At 44.1% G+C, this 26227-nt stretch overlaps 1 protein-coding gene across 1 annotated transcript in view; it reads left to right on the top strand.

Annotated features, from left to right (window-relative positions):
• PAPOLG (poly(A) polymerase gamma) overlaps positions 1-25866 on the top strand; it is a 34171-nt gene extending 8305 nt beyond the window's left edge. Inside the window, exons 7-17 of the mRNA XM_063123795.1 lie at positions 1516-1627; positions 4023-4112; positions 7840-7978; positions 9542-9614; positions 11370-11490; positions 15326-15410; positions 18743-18796; positions 19941-20060; positions 22505-22614; positions 25469-25590; positions 25684-25866. Coding sequence (XP_062979865.1) covers positions 1516-1627; positions 4023-4112; positions 7840-7978; positions 9542-9614; positions 11370-11490; positions 15326-15410; positions 18743-18796; positions 19941-20060; positions 22505-22614; positions 25469-25590; positions 25684-25863 — 1206 coding nt within the window. The 3' untranslated portion in view covers positions 25864-25866. The remainder of the gene's footprint in view (positions 1-1515; positions 1628-4022; positions 4113-7839; positions 7979-9541; positions 9615-11369; positions 11491-15325; positions 15411-18742; positions 18797-19940; positions 20061-22504; positions 22615-25468; positions 25591-25683) is intronic.
• Positions 25867-26227: the final 361 nt, after the last annotated feature.

Below are 26227 nucleotides of genomic sequence, written 5' to 3'. Positions count from 1 at the left end.
TTGAGTAGAAGTGGTGCTCATTCCAGGCTATGGAGAAAGTTGTGTTGCCTACAAAATTTGGTGCAACCGCTTGTCTGGAAACTTAGAGGCAGGTGCTATTTTACCTGCACTGGGAAGGCCAGTGGTTAATTACAATGTCGAACAAATTGCCTACTCTCTGATCTGATGGAGCAGCAATCCCGTGCTTTTAAGTTGGAGCACTATATTTTCTGAAATACCATATTTCTTCGATTCTGAGACACTTTTTCCCCCATATAAACATCTCTAAAAAATGGGGTGCGTCTTAGAATCACAGGTGTGTCTTACAATTGATGGCGTCTTACAATCGAAGAAATACGGTATTTGCACTTGCTGTCTCATTTATTATTATTATTATTTATATAGCACCATCAATGTACATGGTGCTGTACAGAGTAAAACAGTAAATAGCAAGACCCTGCCGCATAGGCTTACATGTGCTGGCATAGTTGGGTGGGAAAGATATCCAGGTTGCAGTGTAGGACTCAGCAAAAGGTAGGTTAATGTTAGAGATGTCTGAGGGATTTGATAGGGTGACCATATGGAAAGGAGGACCGGGCTCCTGTATCTTTTAACAGTTGTGTAGAAAAGGGAATTTCAGCAGGAGCTATACTAGAGTGACCTGACAAAAGAGGCCAGGGCTACTGTAGCTTGAACTGTTGTGATGAATAGGGAATTTCACCAGGTGCTGGAGGCATACAAATGAGACCTACTGAAATTCCCTTTTCTGTGCAACTGTTAAAGATACAGGAGCCCTGTCCTCCTTTTCATATGGTCACCCTAGATTTGATCTTTGTGAATTCTGATATGAACTGAATATTCTGATTGGAATTTAACTTGTCTATTCACATTTCCCAAATGTTCCAACATAGGGCATTTAGAATACAAATTGTATTAATTTGTATTAATACAAATTGTATTAATTTCTTAATGCTTAATACAAATTATACAGGTTTTGTTTTCTTAAATCAGAGAAATGATATGAAAGGGGGCGTGAGTAAAATGTTTGCAAAAGTGAAAGACTAGGAATAGAAATAGACCGATCCCATCCATCCATAGTCAGGGTCTCCTGGAAGTTCTCTGGCTGATTTGCAGTACATTAGGCCTTTGGTCTTCTAAATTATTGCAACTCGGATGTAAATTTTGTGCTTGTGGGTGTCTCATGGGGTGCAATTAGCTTCACCCCCTGAGTCACCATTTTGCATGTGGCTCCAGTTAGTGAGCCTTGGGGTTTTTAGTAAAAAGAGCTGTGAACCCCTTTAAGACTGAATTCTGTCCCTACGTGATGTAGTGGACTTTAACAACCACAGGTAATAGTAGTAGGTGTGTTTCAACTGTGTAGCCTTTTATATGGCACTGACAGAGGGGTAAAAGAGGACATCATAGTACACCAGCAGCGTGCTATTTCTTCCACTTTAGAGCAGATTATATAGGCCAAGCCTCATGTTTGGCCAGATGTTAAAAAGACATTGTTGAGACACTGTTTTGCTTCTTTAGATCGATCTTGTGTTTGCAAGGCTGGCGCTGCCAAGCATTTCTGACAATCTGGATCTTCGGGACGACTCGCGTCTGAGAAGCCTCGATATAAGATGTATTCGGAGCTTAAATGGTAATCTCTTTTCTTCCCAAAACACCTGAGAATGACTGCTGAACATGGTTCACAAGCACTTGGAAATTAGGTGTGCACTGCTAAATAATACACAGTGGTTAATGGTTAAAGCACATGGTTTCTTAGGGTTGCATGAATCTTTGGCTTCTAAAACTTCGGGTGCTTCTAGACGAGGCTTTTATAGTGCAATCGCCTCGCCTCATTCACGAAAATTTATGCGTCTTCATCTTGTAACCCTCCCATGTTTTTCCACTGCTACTTACTTTCCATAAAAAAAAGGTCTGTTAAGGAGGAAACATTGGAACAGTCACTTTATTTTATTTATTTATTACATTTATATCCCGCCTTTTTTCGTCCAAGGTGGCTTACATAATCTTCCTCTCCATTTTTATCCTCACAACAACAACCCTGTGAGGTAGGCTGGGCTGAGAGTCTGTGACTGGCCCAAACTCAGCTAGTGAGCTTCCATGACCAAGTGGGGACTAGAACCTGGATCTCCCGACTCCCAGTCCAACACTTTAGCCACTACACCACACTGGCTCTCACTTCGTGTCTTTTGGTAGTGCTTGGACCCTTCTGTCTGAAAGCACTGTGCTAAATAATCTGATGTTCTAGTGTAAATGTTAACTTGCTAATGTAGTGTTTTCAAGCAACTAGAATCCTGTAAGATAGTTCAGGATTATCCAATATTGTAGATCAGCTCTGGGAGTTATGTGAAAGCCAATTCAACTCATAGGCCGGGTTCTACAGAGAGCAGATGCCCACAGTGTCACTGGGCATATTTTTCTACCTCCAGTGTTGTTATTGGAAAAATTAAAAGTTGTTCCTACACTTCTCAGTTCTTAAAAAATATTTAGCATTAGTAGGATGGAAAAATATTTTATTTAAAGCACTTACTCCCCACCCTTCAGCAAACAAGACAGCCCCTGTTCTTTCAGGCTTATGATCTAAGAAGACACAGCACAAAAGGAAAAACTATGGGGAGGGGAAAGGAAAACAAGAGAAGTTGGGCACCAGTTCTTAATGCTACACAATTTTTGTAACAACCAGCTGTAAAGCAACTGTAAGATCTTGGTCCATCTTATCAGGAGCAGCTGGCATGCTTTTTGAGGGAAAATCTATCTAAAGATAGTTTTCTATTTAAGATACATTATAGTCCAAAGGTTATTCGTCATGAAATAAGGATTCGTTTTTAATTATGTAGCATGAGGCTGCATATTCATGCAATGTTTAAATTTTTTGGTAAATGAATTCCATGAATCCATTCACAATGTCATGCTCTTCCAGAGGTTTCTGTAAGATTACTAGGCAGTTTTTCTGTCTAGAAGATATTCTCACAGATGCTTGGTTTTACAATTCTCAAAACTGTGAATTTGTGTCTGCAGAGATCACAATCCCATTGTTCCTTTGCAAATCTCTGTACACAGAATCAACCCCTTACCTCTTAAGTGCTAAGTTTAAAAAAATTCATTGAACAGAGTGCACTTTTGCAGGGTGTGGGGGAGAAGTCACATGATTAAATTGAGTCTTTCTGAGTAGTGATTTAAATCATGATTTAAATCAAATTAATTTAAATCAAATCCACCCTGGTTCTTTGCAAGGTTTATTTCAGCCAAATAGCCAACCGTTGGTTTAAAAAATCCCTCCACACGATACAATAACTCATAGTGGGTTAAATAATCAACCATTGATTATTTAAACCACGGTTGGTTATCGCATTGTCTGAACCGAGTCAAGTGGAAGTGGAAGGAGAGACACTTCTCATAGTAGAATCTGAAGATCAGGCATCAGTAGATTTGAGTTATGATCAAAGTGGGGACTCTGAGCAGTGATGAAAGAGACCCATTGTAGACAGAGGAGATGTCTTATTACTGTGAAAGATGCCAGAAATGGATTCCAGCAAGTAGGATTTCCTAATTCTTAATATTTTAACTGTTCTCCTTTGTGAATTTGAGCTGTGTGCATGTGTATGTATCTATATCAGGGGTGGGGGTGGTCTGGGGACCATTTTTGGCCCCAGACAAACTCCATGGGCTGCACACACCCCTTTATACTGTTTTATGCTTTGAATTGTCTTAATTTTGTAAACCGCCCAGAGAGCTTCGGCTATTGGGCGGTATAGAAATGCAATAAATAAATAAATAAATAAATAAATCTAGAATAGCCCCTGAAGAAGGAAAAATGCTCCCCCATCGCTTTAGCATGGGCCAGGTAAATCTAGCATTTCCATTTAAGGCTGTGTCAGTTCAAGCCATGTTTTGCAGGCTGACTTTACTCAAGCAAAATTAAAAGCTTATTCTATACCTCGTCTGTCTTTGTGTTAGCAATCTTGCTGCCTCTCGGTAGCCGGGCGCCTTTGCCTCGTTTAACGTGAAGGCTTAACGTTTGCCGGCAGGTTACAGAGTCACTGATGAAATACTTCATTTAGTACCAAACAAGGAGAACTTCAGGCTGACGCTCAGAGCAATTAAACTGTGGGCAAAACGTAAGTACTTAATACATCAAATTTTGTGCTATCGGCTTCTAAGCTTAATAGTCCTTGAAATGACTCTTTAGGCTAAGCCAAGTGAGCTTGTCACATATGCATGTTGCCTCAGAATCTGCATAATACTGCAAATGTAGGTTCCCCCCTTTAAATAAGTCTCTATGTTGTCTAATAGTTACAGAGAAACACCAATCGAAAGGCACTGTGTTCTTATTCCGTCGGATTATTGCCTCCCTTCCTGATCCAAGCTGTGTAAGACTCAAATCCTTTGTAGAGAAGAAAAGGCAAAAATCCCAATCCAGTAGCTGCTGTCACCTAAAAAAAAAAACAAGTCCTAGCAACTGGTGCTAAGATTCATGCTGAGGTCAAGAAGCAGGTTTCACTTCCAGTTTGGTTCCTAGAAATTCTTATAGAATCATAGAATAGTAGAGTTGGAAGGGGCCTATAAGGCCATCGAGTCCAGCCCCCTGCTCAATGCAGGAATCCACCCTAAATTATCCCTGACAGATGGCTGTCCAGCTGCCTCTTGAAGGCCTCTAGTGTGGGAGAGCCCACAACCTCCGTAGGTCACTTGTTCCATTCTCGTTCTGCTCTGACTGTTAGGAAGTTTTTCCTGATGTCCAGCCAGAATCTGGCTTCCTGTAACTTGAGCCCATTATTCCATGTCCTGCACTCTGGGAGGATGGAGAAGAGATCCTGGCCCTCCTCTGTGTGACAACGTTTCAAGTATTTGAAGAGTACTATCATGTCTCCCCTCAATCTTCTCCAGGTTAAACATGCCCATTTGTTTCAGTCTCTCCTCATAGGGCTTTGTTTCCAGACTCCTGATCATCCTGGTTGCCCTCCTCTGAACAGACTCCAGCTTGTCTGCAACCTCCATGAAGTGTGGAGCCCAGAACTGGACACAATACTCTAGATGAGGCCTAACCAGGCCCGAATAGAGAGGAACCAGTACCTCACATGATTTGGAAGCTATACTTCTATTAATGCAGCCCAAAATAGCATTTGCTGCAGCCCAAAATAGCATTTGCTAGCTCCTATTTTGTAGCCCTGTTATGGGGACCCAGGCTTTTCCTGTAAATAGTGGTTCTGTAAAAGCATGTCTTCATAACTCCCAATCATCTGGCAGGTTACTAAGTTATTAAAGGATTAGTCAAATATGGCTGGGTCTATAAATGGCTAATGGCCGTAGTAGCTAAGTGTAATCTCCATGGACTGAGGCACTGTACCTCTGAAAATCAGAGACTGGGGACACACAAAACGGTACACATGTGCTATGCTTCATTGACAGCAAGAGCCAAAAGCATGCTGGTTGTCATCTTGTATAAATATCACAATGGTATTGCAAGTAACTTGGGATTGTAGTTTCCGTAGCAGTCTGTTGTCAGTGGCACGGTTAGGTCATTTTAGATCCTGTACTTAATGGACTTATGGGGTGGGAGGCTTTAGATGGCCATGTGTACTACTTCAGTTGTGAAGCACACAACTAATATTTCTCTTCTCTCCCCATCTCTCACCCCCCGCTATTCCATGCTTTGCAACTTCTCTATTCCTGATACGTTGGGAAAATAACAAAACTGTTTGCAAAGCCATATATACTCTGAGCATGTGCAGTTTTGTGTTTTAAACTCACTTAAATCTTAGCACAACACCATCATGACTACCGGAATAAAATGGAGTTTGCTTTTGCACCTGCTGTTCTTAGTAATTTGTCCGCCATTCTCATCCCGGGCTGTGGAGCCCTGGACGTTGGCTCTGAGGTCCAGCCCTAGCTATACCATGGCTTGTTGTAGCCTAAAGATCATGCATTATTAAGTTTGTTAGTTCTAAAGTGCCACAAGGCTGTTTTTTTATATGTACAGTTTTGGCCCTATGTGTCTTAGAAGTATTCTGTCTTTAAAAACTGACGGCATTTAATATCCCACTGCAAATACATTCTTTAAACTGAGCTGAAACTAGAGGTGAGGTTATTAGCTGTCTACTGCTAGATGACAAATGCACTCTTCTCAGCTGCCAGTTGCTGAGCCAACATGGCAATTGGTGGAGTGCAACAGTGCGGTCAAACTTCAAAGAACTATTGCATATTTGGGGGAAATATGACTTAAGAACATAAGAAGAGCCCTAATGCTGGATCAGACCAAGGGTCCATCTAGTCCAGCATTCTGTTCACACAGTGGCCAACCAGCCATCGGCCAGGGATGAACAAGCAGGACATGGTGCAACAGCACCCTCCCACCCATGTTCCCCAGCAACTGGTGCACACAGTCTTACTGCCTCGAATTCTGGAGATAGCACACAACCATCAGGGCTAGTAGCCATGGATAGCCTTTGCCTCCAGGAGCTTATTCAACCCCCTTTTAAAGCCATCCAAATTGGTGGCCATCACTACATCTTGTGGTAGTGAGTTCCATAACTTAACACAGTGCAGTGTGAAGAAGTCCTTCTTTTTATCTGTCCTGGATCTCCCACCAATCAGCTTCATGGGGTGACCCCATTGGGTTCTAGTATTATGAGAGAGGGAGAAAAATGTCTCCCTGTCCATATTCTCCACACCATGCATAATTTTGTATTCCTCTATCATTTCTCCCCTTAGCCTCCTTTTTTCCAAGCTAAACAATCCCAGCTGACGTAACCTTCCCTCCTAGGGGAGATGTTCCAACCTCTTTGCAGGGCAATTACAGAACATTGATCTAACACCTTAATCATTTTAGTTGCCCTTTTCTGCACTTTTTCCTGTTCTATAATATCCTTTTTTTTTTTAGGTGTGGTGACCAGAACCGTACACAGTATTCTAAGCGCTGTTGTGCTATAAAATCCCCTACCTACTGTAAGAATGTGCGCAGTTAAATGTGAGGAACTAGCCAGAAATTAACTGAAGCCACACAATTTATTTGATTGTGAGTTCTTTGGTTGTCTTGCAACACACTGGCCTGTCAAACATACGTTGTCACGGCTGCTCCTCTGATCTCCTTACACAGAGGTCGGGCAGAGCAGCAGTGTGGAGCCTGCATATGTGTTTGCCTTGGGCTTGCATGCAACTACTTGCACATGTTTCTGTTGCATATCTTCACACCCTTGCGCTGGCTGCATGAGAAAATAAAATGGATATAGTGTGCTGATGTGTAAATAGAAGAGGAATATGTGCCACAAGGGGGAGCTGTTTCAAAAGCAAAACATCTGTCTGGATCCAAGCCTGGATTAAATACGAATTGCTGCAATAGCTCTGAAGCTAAGCAGTAGTTCTAGTTAGTCTGCGAGTGTCTAGATTAGTCTCAAATTGGTGTTTGTGGGGTCTCTTAAGCTGTAAACTATATGAGATCGGGAAGATCTGTGGATTGCATTTCCTGATGCTTCTGTTTAATTAGAAGCCGCTCCAAAGATGAGGAGACTAGATCACAATTAGGGTACTGTGTCTGGGGAAGGTTTTTAAACTATTCACTGTGTTCCTGCTTTAAATATCTTTCCTGTGCCCAAACCTGCTATTTGTGCCATTGGGTGTAAAACATTCAGAAGCCACGTCCCAGGCGTCCGTGCATCGAATTTGGAAATAGAAGCACTTGAAAAATTTTATCCCCAATTTCCCGTGTCTCATATGATTAGTCCTTCAAGATGAAGTTAATGTGTGATCCCAAAAGTGCGATTTCTCAAACTTCCTTGCTTTGGGGAGGAGGAAAGTGAGTTAATCTGAAATACTGAGGAAATCTGAATGACAAATATCTACCTTTAGGGCGTGGAATTTATTCTAATATGCTGGGATTTCTTGGTGGTGTTTCTTGGGCCATGCTGGTGGCAAGGACGTGTCAGCTGTATCCCAATGCTTTGGCATCAACGCTAGTTCATAAATTCTTCCTGATCTTTTCAAAGTGGTAAGTATCTGATCGTAAACCAGACTATAATGTGGGCAGAACCCAGATTAGATCTCGGGCCAGTAGAACATTACCGTTAAGTTATGACTGGGAAGTAAAGTGAACATGGAATTGTGCATTTTGCGATGCCCCTTGGTATCCACCCACAGAGTTGAAGGCTGGCTGAGATAAGCGTGCCTTTTTTCTGTCATCCAAACCGGTTCTCTAAAGATGTTTGCATGGCTGAGAATTCCTGTTGAGGCTACTCAGCTGCTTTGATTAGGTTTTTTTTTTTAGTTCATGTGTGTTTGTGTTTAAATTCTGTGTGTGTCTTTAGATTCTTGATTGCTAATATTGTATGTTGTCTACTGCTTTCGGGCAGGTAACATTAAAGAGAACATGAAACAAGAAGTGTGCTGCTCTCTTCTACTTGAACACTGCCCTAAAATAAACCCTCCAATTGGTTTTCCCTTTATCCTAACAGGGTAAGGGACAGCTTATAAGGAAGGCTTTGTGGCTGACTGCTAATTTAAGAGTGTATTTGGCTGCTAACCTCCCCACTCCTCCACATTACCTCTGGGAACTGTTCAGGGGCAAGAATCAGGTTCACAAAGGCTCAGTTCAGACAACATGTTTCTCTACGCTGTGTGAAAACTCCACTCGACGAGTTTTTAGGAGATATCACACAACATGTTCCAACTCCACCGTTGCGTGACTGTGGGCTCCCGTGGAGTAGAGTAAAACCCAACATGGTCTTTGACAGTTCCTCCACCCTCTCTCCTCCTGCAATCATCCCGATGCTATTCCATCAGCCATTGCAGTGAAAAAACAATCCTTGCAGCTCTCCTAGAGCGGCACATCCTTCTTTGGCTACTCTGGTCAGGGAACTTTGTAGCCAGTTGGGAAACTCCACTCCATGCAGCAAGAAACTCTACGGAGCCCTCCAGACAACACAACATTTGAGCAGAAACTCCTCTGCACAGTGTGGATTTTCAGGGTGGAGTGTTTTTCAAAATAAAATCCACCGTGGGGTGGACTTTTCCCTCCAGACAACACATTTCTCAACAGTGGTGTAACAACTCCACCGTGGAGTTCTAAAACCGCCATTGAGACATGTGTTGTCTGAACTGAGCCAATGTGTGAACCTACTCCCCAAAAGAAGCTGAAACCCATTTGCATTTATGCTTGTGTCCAATTTGGTCTTAATTTGCACGGTGTGACTTATTCGTATAATTCAGCTTGCCCCAACTTGGTGTCTTCCAAATGTGTTGGACACATGGCTAATTTGGCTGGGCATAATGGGTGTTGTAGTCCAATACATCTGGGAGGCCCTGGGCTGGAGAAGGCTTGCATAATTTGTGTTTCCATGGTGTAGAACAGTACCATTCCTACATATGTCTCTTCCCGCTTTGTCAGATTTTCTGCAGACGTGACGATGCCGGCATTGTGCACAGATAAGAATAACGGGCGTATAAGTTCCTAGACTATAGCAGACAACACATGTGTGAGGGGGAAATGAGAGGAGTATCTGTGGGCTATCTTATCCCCATGTCTATTACAGGCTGTCACTGGTTTCTCTTCCAGGGAATGGCCCAATCCCGTCTTGTTGAAGCAACCTGAAGAGAGCAGTCTCAACTTGCCAGTCTGGGACCCCAGGGTTTGTAGAGCACATTGCTTTGAAACAATACTGCCTCCCTCAACAGCAATGGCAGTAGCTCTCTCTGAGGGCTGCGGCCTTCATTGAAGGAGATGGAGAAGGGAGACCTGACACATACTGGACTTGAGTACCTCGTTCACAATAGCCATGGAACCTCTCTCAAAACTTGCTAACTCCAAAGACACCCATGTCCTTTACTGAAAGCCTTTTAAGTTCTATGGCACAACATACATTGTTTTTACTCAGGGGTGCAGTTACGGTAGAGGGAACACTTTTGATCACTTGTGATATAGAGTTCTCTTGTCTTGACAAGGGAGGTTGGAGGACAATTCAGAGGTGCCCTCTTTTACATTTTATGGTTATATTGCTGCCTTGATCTCTATGGGTTTTCATCTTGTTTGGATTTTTTTTTAAATATTTTGAATATTCCTATTTGGAAGGGGAAAGCAGGGTATAAATTCCACAGCAAATGTGGATGGTTCTCCTGCATCATGTAGGAGGAACTTAACATGACTTGGTATTCATATAGGAATATAAGAAGAGCCATACTGGATCAGACCATGGGTCCATCTAGTCAGCATTCTGTTCACACAGTGGCCAAGCAGCTGTTGACCAGGAACCCACAAGCAAGATATGAGTGCAGCAGCACCCTCTCACCCCTGTTCCCCAGCAACTAGTGTATATAGGCATACTGCACCTGAAGTTGGAGGTGGCATACAGCCATCAGGACTAGTGGCCATTGGTCGCCTTCTCCATGAATTGGTGGCCATCACTACAGGCTTCTCTAAATGAGCAATTTATAGCATGCTCACAAAGTTTGCAGGTCGATTACATCTTTTCGGCGCCAGGTCGAGACTTTTCTCTTTTCCCAGGCATTTAACAGCATTTAACAATGCTAAGTTGGTTTGTTTTCTAACGGACTCCAGAATTGTTGTTTTTAAATGGATACCCTTGTTTTTATACTGTTGTTTTTTTTGTTTTTGATGGTTTTAAATTTTGTATACTTTTTAATGTTCTCTGTTTTTAACTTTTGTAAACCTCCCAGAGAGCTTCGGCTATGGGGTGGTATATAAATGTAATAAATAAATAAATATCACAATGTCAACAGACAGGATGTCTCCCGCGGTTCCCCCCCCTTCCCCGCCCCCGGTAATCCCGTGTTCTAAAAATACAGAGATAATCCAGGATCTAATTAATGATGGCATTTATTCCACCACTAGATGGTGGTGTTTCATTGAAAAGAATAGGTTGCAATAGCATTCCTTTCTCAGTTCAAAATCACGTGGTCGCTGAAAGCGAAAAGGTCTGAGACCTGATAAGGGTGCGGGATTTTTTTTTTCTTTATGTAGAGATTCCCTACATCTTGTGGAAGTGAATTCCACGGTTTAATTATGTGCTGTGTGAAGAAGTGTTTCCTTTTATTTGTCCTTAATCTCCCACCAGTCAGCATCTAATATTATGAGAGAGGGAGAAAAAGGTCTTCCTATTCAGCAATTTTTGCCAGTGAGTTCAAAGCACATTCCATGAATTGTCTTTACTGTCTTGCACCGATCCTTTTATGAAAGGTCAGTTTTACACACCACATATATACCTTAATGGAAATGGGGACGGGCTGAATACGGCTTGCCTATGGCCAACTAGCGAGTTCATGACTGAGGTGCGATTTGAAAATAGTGATGTTTTCCAGTTCATGCTCTTGAGCACCATGTCTACTACGCCAGCCGTCCATTGAGCGCAACCTTCCATATGCCACAGGTAAACCCAGCGGATCGTTATCATCTGATGCCCATCATCACACCAGCCTATCCACAGCAGAACTCCACGTATAATGTGTCTACTTCAACCCGAGCGGTAATGGTGGAAGAATTCAAATATGGTAAGTCGTCTTCATCTCCCCGTATCCTCTCTTAAGAATTAGGAGGACGTATTCAAAATGGCAGGGGTGTGAACAGTTAACTTAGATTCAGAGAATTGTTGAGTTGGAAAGGGACCACAAGGATAATCTAATCCAGCCTTCCTCAACCTGGGGCGCTCCAGATGTGTTGGACTGCATCTAGTATGTAGTATCCCTCAGGCATAGGGACCATACAGGTGAGCTTACCTGCTCAGCCTGCCACTTGCCCCTAGACTACCAGGCAATAACTTCAGAGTCTTTTCCTTGCTGGATTCCTTTATTACTGAAACCTCCTAGAACAGTGACACTCCAAACTCCCTCAGCAAGGCCCACAACACCAACTGGAAGAAACAGAGGCGCCGCCCAGGCCTTCGATGAGGACCTGGAGACTAGCTGCTACAGGCCTCTTAAAGGTACATACATCCACATATCACACAGCTTTTCCTGTTGCCTCTGGCTTCTAGCAGGATTGTGTTTCAGGGACTACTTCCTGAAGTTCCCTCCGGTCAGGCTCTGCCTGAAACGTTCTGGTGCTGGGCGCTGCTGCCTGCTTTACGCTTCCTCAAAGCATAGCTACCTGCTCCCTCAGACAGAAGTTCTGGTATCCAGGCCTTCTAGCTGAGTTCCCTCTGCACTAGGCCTTCTCCTTTCCCAGTTGTGAGCACTCTTCCTTCAGTCACAAACCATTAACTCTCTCACTCTTCAACTGTCTCTAAAATACTTCCACCTGATCTTTTTCAAATTTCCTATCCAATTATATTCCTTATGGGACTTCTGTTAATCACCTTTGTTGACACACCTGACCAATCCAAACAAATCTAATTCTGGGAGTTGTAGTCCAACACATCTGGAACGCCCCAGGTTGAGGAAGGCTGACCATCCTCTCCAGGAAAACCAATTAAACCATCCGTGGGAGGTGGCTGTCCAAACTCTTTAAAAAACCTCCAGAGGTGGACAACCTACAACCTGCATAGCTAGATTGCTCCACTGTTCCACAGATCATACTTTCCGGAAGTTTTTCCTTATATTTAATCGGAATCTCAGTATCTTGTAACCCATTATTTCGGGTCCTAACTTGTATGCTGGCAGTCCTCTGTAACAAAGGGGATCTTTCCACGTTCATGGTTGAGAGTTGTTTTTACTTTTGTATTCTATTTCTGTTATTTATTTTTTAATTTATTTATATAGCACCAACAGTGTGCATGGTGCTGTTCAGAGTAAAACAATAAAATAGCAAGACCCTGCCGTGCTGCATAGGCTTACATTCTAATAAAATCAGAAGAAAACAAGAAAGGGAAGGGAATTTCTGTACAAAACTGGCACTCTGGCTCACTTTCTATCTGACCAAACCTGATAGAAATATATTTCCCTTAATCAGGTCTGTTGGCAGTTCCTGCTAACTTTTCCCAGGAATCTGGTGATGGGCTTGAGTTGCTTTGAGATAAAGCTGCACCTGATACTGATCTCCAGGGTCGGTACCAAGGGTAGGCAGGGCAGGGCACCTTCAGATGCCCCCACCCCACCCCAGCTGGGCCCACTGATGAAAGCCCCTTGGAGTTGCTTTTCCTCTTCACCTTTCCAACTTCCTTGTTCACCTGCCTCTCACTTTAGCCCAGGCAAATGCACTGGTGAGAAGGGGTAGATGCCTCTACCTGCTTGTTCACTGGCTCTCTCCCTGTCAGGCAAGAAAGAGGAAGCAATGATAGGAAAGAGGATATGGGGCATGTCTACACCAGTTTTTATCCCGGGGATCGCCCCGGGATCATCCCTGTGCTTCCACATAACGCGCAGGGGATCCTGAGGGCAGGGAGGGACTTAATCCCGACTTTTCCCGTGGTCTTGGGATCGTCCCGAGACTCCAGGAGGAGCGGTTTCATCCCAGCTCCTCACGAGTAAATGGGGCACGGAGCTCCTCGGGCTCCATGCCCATCGGGGGTGGGGTGGGGGGGAGCCGGATCGTTGGTTTTTTAAACTAACTTTTTTGTTGGGGCACTCCTGCACTCATCTTCAGGGGAAAAAAATGGCGCTCACGACGTCCTCCTTCCTCCCGGGATGTCACGCGCCACATGTGGACTGAGGGGGAGGAGCTTGCGATCACCATATCGCGAGATCCTCCCCCCTCCGCTGGGAAGTCTAGACATGCCCCAGGGGTAATTGCAGCTAGTGTCGATGGCGGTGAGAAGGTAGGGTCACTGAAGGAGGGGCCCCCATTGAGGGTGTCTTGTGCAAGGACTCTCAAGCGCTCGGAGCTGGCATGGTTTATATGTGATGGTTATTCTAAGCATGGGAGTTGTTCCTTGATAGAGGTAGGTGTGTGTGAGTGAGAGAGAACAGATGCAAGAGCTCAGCAAGAATGCGTCCTAAAATTCTCCACCCTACTTGCAAGCCACGAAATTGTGGGGCACCTTTGTGCTGAATGTTCTCCGGGCAGGGGAGAAATTCTTCAACTGTTCATAAGAACATAAGACGTGCCATGCTGGATCAGACCAAGGGTCCATCTAGTCCAGCACTCTGTCCACACAGTGGCCAACCAGCCATTGGCCAGGGATGAACAAGCAGGACATGGTGCAACAGCACCCTCCCACCCATGTTCCCCAGCAACTGGTGCACACAGGCTTACTGCCTGGATACTGGAGATAGCGCACAACTGTCAGGGCTAGTAGCCATCGATAGCCTTCGCCTCCAGGAATTTATCCAACCCCCTTTTGAAGCCCTCCAGATTGGTGGCTATCACTACATCTTGTGGTAGTGAGTTCCATAATTTAACTATAAGCTGTGTGAAGAAGTCCTTCCTTTTATTTGTCCTGGAACTCCCACCCATCAGTTTCATGGGATGACCCCATTGGCTTCTAGTATTTTGAGAGAGGGAGAAAAATGTCTCCCTATCCACATTCTCCAGACCATGCATAATTTTGTACACCTCTATCATGTCTCCCCGTAGCCTCCTTTTTTCCAAGCTAAACAATCCCAGTTGATGTAACCTTCCCTCCTAGGAGAGATGCTCCAGCCCCTTAATCATTGGGGCTGTGTCTCTCCATGAGTAAAGACAGTGGCCATTTTAGTCAGCTCTAGCTCTCTGGGAGCAAATAATAATATATTTATTTCTTACCCACCTCTCCCTTTGGATTGAGGGTGGGAACAACATTATAACAACAGCATTAGTACAACAACTAAAGGTAAAACATACTGGAATGTAAGAGGTGGTAGGAATGTGGGGTTGGGTGTCCTTGTGCAAAGCTTGTTGGGAAAGGGTAGAATTAGGTGTGGCACAGACCTGCCACACCCACTCCATTTCACTCTTCCTTTTCCCAGTAATGCTCAGTGTAATGCAAAGCATGATGTAAATCCATTGTGCATTGTATTTACCAGCTCCTGGCTCTTTTGGGTGGCTGTCGGGGACAAGGAAATGCATAGTATATAAAGCTATTCTTAGATGTAAGCAGGAAGAGTTGTGGGTAGCAGTCCCACACCTTTTGTAATGTCTTTTTCACCCCAAAAGGAATGTGCAAACTTGCCAGGTTCAGATTAGAGGTGACTGGAGGAGGAGGAGAAAGGAGGGAGACATGGTCTAAATGAGGACAGTGGAGGCCGAGAAATGAGTCTGTGGTTATTGGATGAGATATGAACCTCTGATAGGGTTTGGGACTCCTACCTGCTCCTAGTTTCTGTCTCAGAGCTATGCACTAGAAACATCTAGTGACTTTTGCGCCCCTTTTCAGACTTCCAAACCCCTCTCCAGGTTTGGTTTTCTGAAAGCACCCCAGATCTACAAAAGCTGATCATAAAGCACTTACACAGCTGTTTTATGTCTAAACAGGTCTTATGGTTGCAGATGAGATTATTCAAGGAAAATCAGACTGGCCGAAGCTTCTTGAACCACCCAACTTTTTCCAAAAGTACAAGTATGTGACCTGGGATTTCAAAGTCCGGTCTGTTTCCGAGCACAATTCAAAGTGCTGATTATGACGTATAAAGCCCTATATGGCTTGGGTCCAAATTATCTGAAAGGCTGTATTCTCCCTTACGAGTCTGCCCGTGCTTTGAGATTTTCAGGGGAGGACCTTCTCTCGGTCCCACCACATCACAGGCATGCCTGGTGGGAATGCAGGAGAGGCCCTTCATAGAATCATAGAATAGTAGAGTTGGAAGGGTCCAAAAAGGCCATCAAGTCCAACCCCCTGCTCAATGCAGGAATCCACCCTACAGCATACTTGACAGATGGTTGTCCAGCAGCCTCTTGAATGACAGATGGTTGTCCAGCAGCCTTCTTGGTGGCTGCTCCAGGGCTCTGGAACTCCCTTCCCAGGGAAGCGAGACTGACTCCCTCCTTGGTGTGCTTCCAGAGGCAGGCCTTTGGCAAATAGTCTGGACCTCTGTTTATGCATTTGACTTTTTAAAAATTGTTGCGTTTTAAATGGTTTAATAGTGAAGCACATCTAACTTTTGTATATTTCTATTTATATGTTTTAATTGTTTATGTTTTAATTTTGTAAAGCCACCTTGAGGCCCAGTATTGGGGAAAAGGCGGGTTACAAATTATTATTATTATTATTATTATTATTATTATTATTATTATTATTTATTATTATTGCAATTTCATGCCCTGATTTTTAGCTACTAAGGTACCCAAAGCGGCTTACAGAAGTAAAACTATAATAAAATAACCACAATGATACAATAGGCCAGATAAACATCCTTGTCTGACAACACACTGGAAATAAAAAGTTTGGACAAATTCGAAAGGTCTTTGCCAGGTAATGAAGAAAAACAAATGAAATGAAATATATATGCAGTACTGAACTGCGTATTAATCGCTGACTTTTTAATTTTCTCTTTATTTATGAAATACATTGCTACTAAATAATATACAATTAGCCCATAAAATAGTACTGATTATTTGAACAAAATGCAAATGAAATAGTACAGAGCCAATTTTGATTTTTTAAAAAAGTTTGCGTCCAAAACAATCTAGTGTTATTATTAGAATTTGTTAAGTCATCTTTCTCTAAAAAAAAAAAAAAAATACCCAAGGTGACTTACAACAAAATTATGAAACATGCAAAATATAAAATATCTAAACAATTTCCATTAAATACCAAAACACAACAAACGATAACATCAGTACATACCATAACCCAAGTCACTAATGCATAAAAAGCTCATCATACACCTTCAAATGCCTGAAATTAGACGAAGGTCTTGACCAAAAATAAGACAATATTGGTGCCAGGTCACCTTGCTGAGAGTGGGGAGAGTTCTGCAGTTGGGGGGTGGGTGGGGGGTCCACCACTAAAATGGTCCTCTCCCTTGTTGCCAGCCTCAACATCTTTCGGAGGAGGCACTCTGAGGAAGGCCTCAGATGTTAATCACAGTGTGTGGTTAACATACTGATAGCACTCTTCAAATACTTAAAAGGTTGTCACACAGAGGAGGGCCAGGATCTCTTCTCAATCATCCCAGTGTGCAGGACACGGAATAATGGGCTCAAATTACAGGAAGCCAGATTCCGGCTGGACATCAGGAAAAACTTCCTGACAGTTAGAGCTGTACGACAATGGAACCAGTTACCTAGGGAGGTTGTGGGCTCTCCCACACTAGAGGCCTTCAAGAGGCAGCTGGACAAGCATCTGTCAGGGATGCTTTAGGGTGGATTCCTGCATTGAGCAGTGGGGGTTGGACTTGATGGCCTTGTAGGCCCCTTCCAACTGCTATTCTATGATTCTATGGTTACGTTCATACTGATATACCCAGCATTAATTGAGCTTTGGCTATTGGGTGGTATAGAAATGCAATAAATAAAAAATATTTTAAAAAGAGAGAGGAAGAGGGAAGAATTGAACCTGTAGAGTTGAAGCATCTTGGTCTGTTTCTTGGCCAAGAGAATCTACCTCTTTCCAGTTTCCAGAAAGCTCCTCGTGAACACGGGTGCTTCCAGGCAGAAGCTCTTTATGCTATTAGTCAAACGATATTCCATCTTTCCCTCCTTAAAAGACTTTTTTTATAGTAAGAAGGAAGATGGAAGAAACAGTGGGAAAACACAAGACGGTTGCAAAAGAAAGGCATGGTCATCTGGAACCTTGCTCCCCATATAGTTCTATGAACAAGGCAGGGTGATTGCACGAGAACAACCGTGTCTGGAAGTATCCCATGTGCAGTCTGTTGCGGTGGCCAAAGGATTCATGCGCTACCCCTCAACTGCTAGTAGCGTGAACGCTCCTAAAATATAATCTAATGTTTATTGACCAGCAAATGCACTTGAAAGTTCAACCCTCCTCCTGAAGTTTCCAAGGTCATCTACCACTACTGCTTTAGTAGCTCAGCTGAGCAAGATGGCCTACAGAAGCAAAGCAAGCCTCTGTACCAGGACCCTCACAATCCAGGGGGATGGCTGGGAAATGCAGGCTTGGAAGCAGTCGCGGAGATGTGGGGAGGTTAATCGATAGGCAGCGAGGTTAGGAAAGGATTTCCAGAAGACATGGGTGCGACGTAACAGACCCTTTACGCTAGGCCCGTCGCATAAACCCTTCTCAGGCCGAGTACCACCACTTGAAAACCGGAGGGAGGATTAAATAAAACCTTTCCCCTAACTACGAAGGAAACCGGTTTAATTCAGGATCTGCTCTAAATATACTGTGGGTATAATTTGGTGTGGGTGTTTAACAACTGTCAGGCAAATGCCAAACTGACACTTGGTATTTGGTAGCTAACAAAATAAGTTTATTGTTATTTAAAAGCCTTAAATAAAAATATAATTCTTTCAATCCTGCCTAATCTAAACTCTCCACACACCAACCACCTCACTCTTTACATCACTCCTAAGTCCCTAGATTCCAAACTCTTCTTATTCTACAAATAAACAACTCTCCTCACACACACTCAAACTCTAACTACCTCACAAACTCCCAACACTCTCCTTATATACTCCTTTGCCCCCACACCTATTGCATCATAAACCATGCCCACTCAGTTCTAACATTCCCTACTTATCAGACATACTAATCCAGTCATATGCAATATAATCAATTGTGGGGTAACGCCACAATGGGTATAAAGGATTACTAGAGATGTATTTGTATTTGTTGAATTTCTGAAGCCAACCAAGGTGGCTTACAAAAGTGTCCCAACCAAGGAAGTTTGCAGAACTATGAAAGTTAACTGGCATCTTGGAAAGGCTTCCCCCCCCCCCTTCTGTAATGATTAAAACTGATCAAATGTTAGCTGTCTCCATTTCCAGACATTACATCGTACTGATTGCCCGTTCTCCCACGGAAAAGCAGCATTTGGAATGGTAAGTCTCCATAAATACTGATATAATCCCGATGTTAGTAGTTCGCATTTGGCTTTAATGTGATGAGGGGAGGCGCTGGAGGTGGAGAGATAAGTAAACATCAGACATGACACAAAGAATTAAGAGCTTCAGGAAGCAGGAAAAAGCAAGCTCAGTTTACAGTTCTGAGAATGACCAGCTGGGATGGAATGCCAGGATTTGTAAATAACGCAAGGATTTATACATCGATTTTATTTTATTTTCTAAAATCCATCCTTGCAAATGACTGACTGCAAAAAGATGGGGTTCTAAATCAGGGTGTGTTTTTTAGCGTGCAGTTGCGGGGGAAATGTTCAGTTACAAATCTGATAATGTGCAGTTGAAAAAAGTGGTGAAAAAAATAAAACATGTGTTATGTGTTTATTAAGAACTTATCAATAAATAAAGTCAGGGATGGCATGTGCCACAAATTATATAGGGATGCAGGTGAAAGAGGCCTTGATGGTGTGACTGGTGTTGTTGGGTCCTGTGACAGTGTTGCCTGAATAGATGTGGGGGCAGAGCTGGCACTTGGGTCTATTGCATGGTCTGGTCCCTCTGCCTGTGTCTCTGTCCTGTGTACTATTGCTGGTTAGGATGTGCTTCGGGCTGGGAGGTTGTCTGTAGGCCAGGACTGCTCTGCCACCCAAGGCTTGTGCATGAGAGAAGTGTCTGTGCTGATGATGGGTTGGAGTTCACTGATGATATGTTGCTGTGGCTTCAATTGGGGGCTGTAGGTGACAACCAGTGGTGTTATTCTCTTGGTCAGTCGTCCTTCCTGGGTATCCGTATGGCCTTGTCAATCTGTCGTTAAGCTTAAGGTGATGCTAGTGTGGGGGATCATCTGTCCAGTCGTGAAAGAGAAATAATGTCTTTGGCTTGGGCGGGTGTCTGACAGGGCATTTGTGCAGGTGGAAAATTTGCTTTAAAAAAACAACCCTGTTCTAATTGCTAAAATAAAGAATAAATCATTTTAAGACTTGCAAGAGCTTTTCAGTTATCATTGCATTGCACCTTTGGGCCACACGGTGTCGCATTTCTCCTGGTTGTCAGAGGTACTTGGCTGGCCCGGCCGGCCATTCAGCAAAATAGTTAACTATACCTTACTTTGCTTTTGTTTTTTAAGGGTTGGCCTGGTAGAATCTAAAATCCGTGTGCTCGTTGGAAACTTGGAAAGGAATGAACGTATTACCATCGCACATGTGAATCCACAGTCCTTCCCTGGAACTAGGGAGCAATACCAAGAGTGAGTTAATTACTTCTGGCGCGGGACAGAACCTGATAATGGGTTCAGCTCCTATCCACGCCCCAATGTCCTCTGATCACCAGATGACATCCATGGCTGTGATCCGGCTCCACCCATTTTGCCTTTCTCTCTCTGCTGAGAAGTGCACGGAGTTTGTCTCAGCACAGAGGAAGGGACTCAAAACCAGGGCAACCAGGATGATCAGGGGTCTGGAAACAAAGTCCTATGAAGAGAGACTGAAAGAACTGGGCATGTTTAGCCTGGAGAGGAGAAGACTGAGGGGAGATATGATAGCACTCTTCAAATACTTAAAAGGTTGTCACTCAGAGGAGGGCCAGGGTCTCTTCTCGATCCTCCCAGTGTAGGACACGGAATAATGGGCTCAAGTTACAGGAAGCCAGATTCCAGCTGGACATTAGGAAAAACCTCCTGACTGTTAGAGCAGTACGACAATGGAACCAGTTACCTAGGAAGGTGGTGGGCTCTCCCACACTAGAGGCCTTCAAGAGGCAGCTGGACAACCATCTGTCAGGGATGCTTTAAGGTGGATTCCTGCATTGAGCAATGAGTTGGACTCGATGGCCTTATAGGCCCCTTCCAACTCTACTATTCTATGATTGCTGGAAGGAGCAGCATCTTCTCTCAGTGCTGGCCATGTCCCCGGATTTTTGCATGGTGTGTGCTGCCTGCATTGGAGTGGGGGGCACACACTGTGCAAAGCTAGTCAGCCAGCACTGGGAAGGACAGCCCTTCCCAGTTCCAGAAGAGTCCTTCCCAGCGGCATCCTCCACCGTTGTCTCCAACTGGAGATAACAGCAGGGATTTCTCTAGGGGCCGGTGCTTGGATCCCAAACCCAGGCTTCTGGAAGAACCCTAGGAGGCTCTGCAATGGAGTCTTCATGAGCTGGGTGAAGCCCCACAAGCTGGGCACACTGCATCCCTAGCTTTTTGGGCTTCCTGAACACTGATGTGTGAAAAGATAAGTGGTATTAGGATAACTATTTCCAGAGGGGCAAAACCAAAGAGTTGGCTTATGCCAGTTTTTCCTCAACCTGGTGTTATCCAGATGTTTTGGATTACACCTCTCTGCATTTGTGGCCATGGGCATGCTAGGTGGAGCTGAAGGGAACTTCAGTCCAAAACTTCGGGCGAGCACCAGGTCAGGGAAGGCTGGATTATGCCATAATAAAAGTTTCTAAATCTTTAAGATGTTGCAATACTCTTCGTTAGCACCAGGATGTAAATACATGTTATACTGGCAATTGCTTGTTTCCTTAAGGAGTTGAATGCATGGGAAGTAGCATTTGCAGGGGAAAATTGGCAGATGAAAGGGCTCTTGCTTAGTTTTCATGTACCCGCAACCCCCTCCTTCTGGTAGCTTGGTTTCTTCTGTTCTCAGAGCTTCATTTGGAGGTAGGGGGGTACTATCAACCAGGGGTGTGCTCCGCTCCATTTCGGATCCCCAAATCCGAAGCGAAGCGGGCCGATCGGGACCTCCTAAACCTGGTTCCAGAGTGGGTCGGGGGAAGTCCGGATCAACCCAAAGCGGTTCAGAACCATCCGAATTGATTCAGATCATTCCGAAGCTTTGGAGACAGGTAAGGGGAGCTTACCTGCGTCCGCCGTCAGCCACTGGCGCCGTGCTTGTGTCTGGCTTCTTCGACTGCCGCCGGATGCATAAGCCCAGAAGTAGGCCGCGGCCTACTTCTGGCCTTAGGTGTCAGAGGCGATCGAAGCCGCCACACGGACGGCGGCGACAGAGCTGGGGGGGGAGGGGGGCTTACCTGGCTCTGCTGTCCGCCGCAATCTGTGGGGAGGTGGATGGCAGAGCCAGGTAGGGGGAAAGGGGGGCTTATTTGGATGCCATTTTGTCCCCCCTTCCCCACTTACCTGCCTCCGCCGCAGAGGCAGGTAAGTGGGTGCAAAATGGCGTCTGAATGTTGATCCGGACCTCCGGATCTTGATCCGGTTCCAGGGTGGGTTGAGGGGGTCTGGATCGACCCTGATCAGTTCAGGCCCGATCCAGAATGTCCAGATCGGGATAAGGAGCAGTTGGGGGGGGGGCGTGCGTGCACAGCCCTACTATCAACTACTTTGTTTTTCCAAATCTGGTAGGGGTGTGTGTCATTTGATGAGAAGACTGACTGTTCAGAAAAGAGTTAAGCACCTCCTACTTGCCAATTGATTCTCCCTTTTATAAATCCCACTATCCTTAACATTAGGATAGATAGGGCCACTTGAGGTTGCAACGTCCATGACTCTCTTACGAAGTGTAGCCCTGCTGCCATTTAGACCTCTAAAGCTCTTGCTTCCTCTGCCAAGGAAACTAGTATTATGCCTAAGTAATACTGAAGCAAACTTTAAATTGAATCTCTTTCCTACAACTGTACTAACAGCATACCAGTGCTTTTAGTTAATGTGTTGTCCTGGGACTCTTCCTTCAGGAGTGACTACGTGTCTATGTGGTTTCTGGGAGTAACTTTTAAGAAAGTGGAGAATGCAGAGTTTTTAAACATTGACTTAACCTACGATATCCAGTCATTCACGGATACAGGTAAATCCTTCTGTCATTGAAAGTCTGTTTTGAATGAGCCGTGTGTGTGTGTGTGTTTGTGTGTTTCTAAAGAGATACCTAATTTCAGTCTAAAAGCAAGCCAAATTAAGAACAGGGAGACAAGCGTAACTAACCAACAGGTTAAAATAACTACAATTACAACTATTACGAAAGCAATCCAGTTAAACACAGGGGAACAAGAGTCCTGTATCTGAAACACAAGATGTCATAAACATAATAGAAACGGTACCTCTATACAGGTTTACTATCCTTGATTTATCGTAATCTGTCCGTCACCTCACCGGACAGATGAACCACCCGCTAACAGTACCTCCGTTTGAAAATCTGACCCTTTTTGAACTTAGCAGATCCCTGCTTCCTGCCTAGCTCAGCTTGTGTTTGCGAGCTGAGCTGCAGGCTTTTTCTGAAATCTGGGGACTTTTTGCATTACCCCCCCCCCCACAATGGAAAGTTGCGCAAATTATGATTGGAATTTGTGCAAATTACAAAATTGAGGCTGGAATTTGTGCAACTTTCTACTGACAAGAAAACAAAACGGAAAATCTGCGAGCTAAATGGACATTTGGCTTAGTGGATGTTCAACTTGATGCAGATTGAGTCGGACCAAATCATGGGGAAGCGAGTTGAAGTTCGGGGTGGGGGGGTGGAGCTACTTGAAAGCTCTGCAAACTCCACCCCCTGGACAGATTCCTCCAACATCTGTAACTTAGACTTATCTTTTAGACATCTGTAGCTGAACTTGTTTGCAAAGATATCAAATGCTATTGCTGGGACCTCATAGGATTCTGCATGCCCTCTTAACATGCTCACTAAGCAAACTGTACTGCTATGGAAACAAAAAAGCTACTTCCTCTCTGTCCTTTCCCCGCCTCTGCCCCCACCCCCCATTTATCCTGGACTATATAAAGCTCTCTTATTTTGCATTTTGAAGACCCTTCTGAGTACCAAGGAGATCTGAAGCATTTTATTTAAAATACCTATTAATTAATTTATTTAGAATATTTATATACCACTCCCCATTGAAAAATATCAGAGTGGTGTACACAATTAAAATGAAAATAAAAACAGAATAAAACAGTTAAAACAAAATTTAAAAGAAGGAAAAACAGAGATTTAAGGCTGCATATTAAGGAAAGGCTTCTTGGAATAAAGATGTTTTCAGGAGGCGCCGAAAGGAGTACAAGGTTGGCGCCTGCCTGACCTCCAGAGGCAGGGAGTTCCACAGGAGGGGGGCCACCACGCTGAAGGCTCTTCTCCTGGTGGATTCCAGTCGGAGGATGGATCTATGTGGAACCACGAGGAGCAAGCCCTCGGATGACCTCAGGGACCGGGCAGGTTGGTAGGAGAGAAGGCGCTCTCTCAGATATCCTGGTCCCAAGTTGTTTAGGGCTTTGTACACAAGTACAAGAACCTTAACCCTGGCCCTGTAGCGAATAGGCAGCCAGTGCAGTTCCCTCAGCAGAGGAGTTACATGCTGGAAAGGGGCAGCTCCAGACAACAGCCGAGCTGCAGCATTCTGCACTAGCTCCAGCTTCTGGAGCAGCTTTAAGGGCAGCCCCACACAGAGCGTGCTGCAGTAATCCAATCTTGAGGTTACTAGATTGGAACCCCCTGATTACACACAACGTACCACGATTCTATGAATCTGCTATCACCTGCAGAAAAATTACGATAAATCAAGGATAGTAAACCTGTATAGAGGTACCGTTTCTATTATGTTTATGACATCTTGTGTTTCAGATACAAGACTCTTGTTCCCCTGTGTTTAACTGGATTGCTTTCGTAATAGTTGTAATTGTAGTTATTTTAACCTGTTGGTTAGTTACGCTTGTCTCCCTGTTCTTAATTTGGCTTGCTTTTATACTTACTGTATTTCTAGCTATTTTTAATCTGCTGGTCTATGACTGTAATAAAATTTGATTTGATTTGACTCTTCTGAGCAGTCATGGTAGTAATCCTAAGCATTGCAAAGTGACATTTGGCTTAGTAGATGCAAGCATTTAAACTAGCTGGCAGTTAGTTTAAAGATTGGCTAGCAATTCTCAAATCTAGTTTGAAACATGCAAGCTTCAGTATGCTGATAACTTCTAGGGCCTTTATAGACATCTTAAAGGTATGGCAAGACTCTTTTGCACGCTAGAGAACCAAGGAGGACTTCCTCCTAACTCTGCTAAGAAGCGTGTGAGAGTCAGACAGGAAGCATAACTCTGATCAAGGGCGTAGATATTGTTGCCCACTGGTCATGTTTGTTTGATGATTTATCTAAAAAGAAAAAAAGAGATCTTAAATGTCCAGGTCCCAGAAGGAAAGGGAGTTGTGTCTATCTCCGGTAGAGTATTAATTTATTGGTGATCCCCTCCTAGTACTTGTCCCTTGCCATGGGGTTTAAAACTTAGGACAGGACAATGTAGCATCTTAAGAACCATTGTAGCTGCTCAGAAAATGCACAATTTTCTTTTTTCCCTTCCCTTATTGTTATTATTACATTTACATCCCACCTTTTTCCCTGCAAGGTCCACTTTATCCTCACAACAACAACCCTGTGAGGTGGGTTGGGCTGAGAGTCTGTGACTGGCCCAAAGTCGCCCAGGGGGTTTCCATGTCCGAGTGGAGACTAGAACCCGTATCTCCTAACTCCCAGTCCGACACTGTAGCCACTACACCACACTGTCTTTCCCTATAAAAACAGAGCAGAGCTGCAAGGTTTTACCCCACTTCCTGAATGTGGGATGCTGTTGCTCTAGCTACAGCAGAACAAGTGGCAGCTCATGTTGTTGGACAGGTTTTCTTGAGCTGCAGTCAAGCTGCTTGACGTGGTCACCCTTGGTCTTAGTTTATAGGCAAGCAAATAATATCAACATGTTGAAAGAAGGCATGAAGATCGAAGCTACTCACGTGAAGAAGAAACAGCTCCATTATTACTTGCCAGCAGACCTCTTGCAGAAGAGGAAAAAGGTACGTCTGAATCCCAAGCCTTCCTTTATTAAAAAGCAATTAAAGACACTTTATTTGCAGAGCTATGAACTTAAGCTCACCATTTCTCGGCAGAGCGTGCCGGATGTTGGTCAACACGCTTGCAGGCTTGTGTTTAAAAGGACATCGGTGGACGAGGGCTGCTTGGACAGTTACAGGAGCGCAGATCTTGTGACACAATGCAAAACCGTCCCATCGTTCAGTGGCATGGCCAAGTTTGGCAGTAGTTCTTTTTCAAAAGAAACGGAAAGGTAGGCTTTCCTTAATACGTCGTTGTCAGGGCTTGTGCCCGCTTGGAGCTACACTTCAGTTTTAAGACTCAGGAATGCTCGTCCACTGCTGATCCTTCTTTGTGGTCTCTGTGCATTACATATATGGGTTCTGCCATGACCCTGTTCAGATGACACGCTAAACCATGCTGCTTAACCACAAAATGGTTAATGAAATGCCTAACCATGGTTTATGGTGTTGTCTGACATGCTTTCCCTAACCATCTGCCCTGTTTAACCACATTGTGGTTAGGCTCACTAAGGAAATCTTAACTACAAAAGGGTTAAAAGTGTTGTCTGCAAGCATTCCGCACGTGGTTAGCGTTAACCACAGCTGAACATGGTTAAGT

Source organism: Elgaria multicarinata, chromosome 4 (genome assembly GCF_023053635.1).
Source record: "Elgaria multicarinata webbii isolate HBS135686 ecotype San Diego chromosome 4, rElgMul1.1.pri, whole genome shotgun sequence".
Lineage (NCBI taxonomy): Eukaryota > Metazoa > Chordata > Lepidosauria > Squamata > Anguidae > Elgaria > Elgaria multicarinata.
Note: the sequence above shows the minus strand (reverse complement) of the source record. Positions and strands in the feature narration are given on the sequence as shown.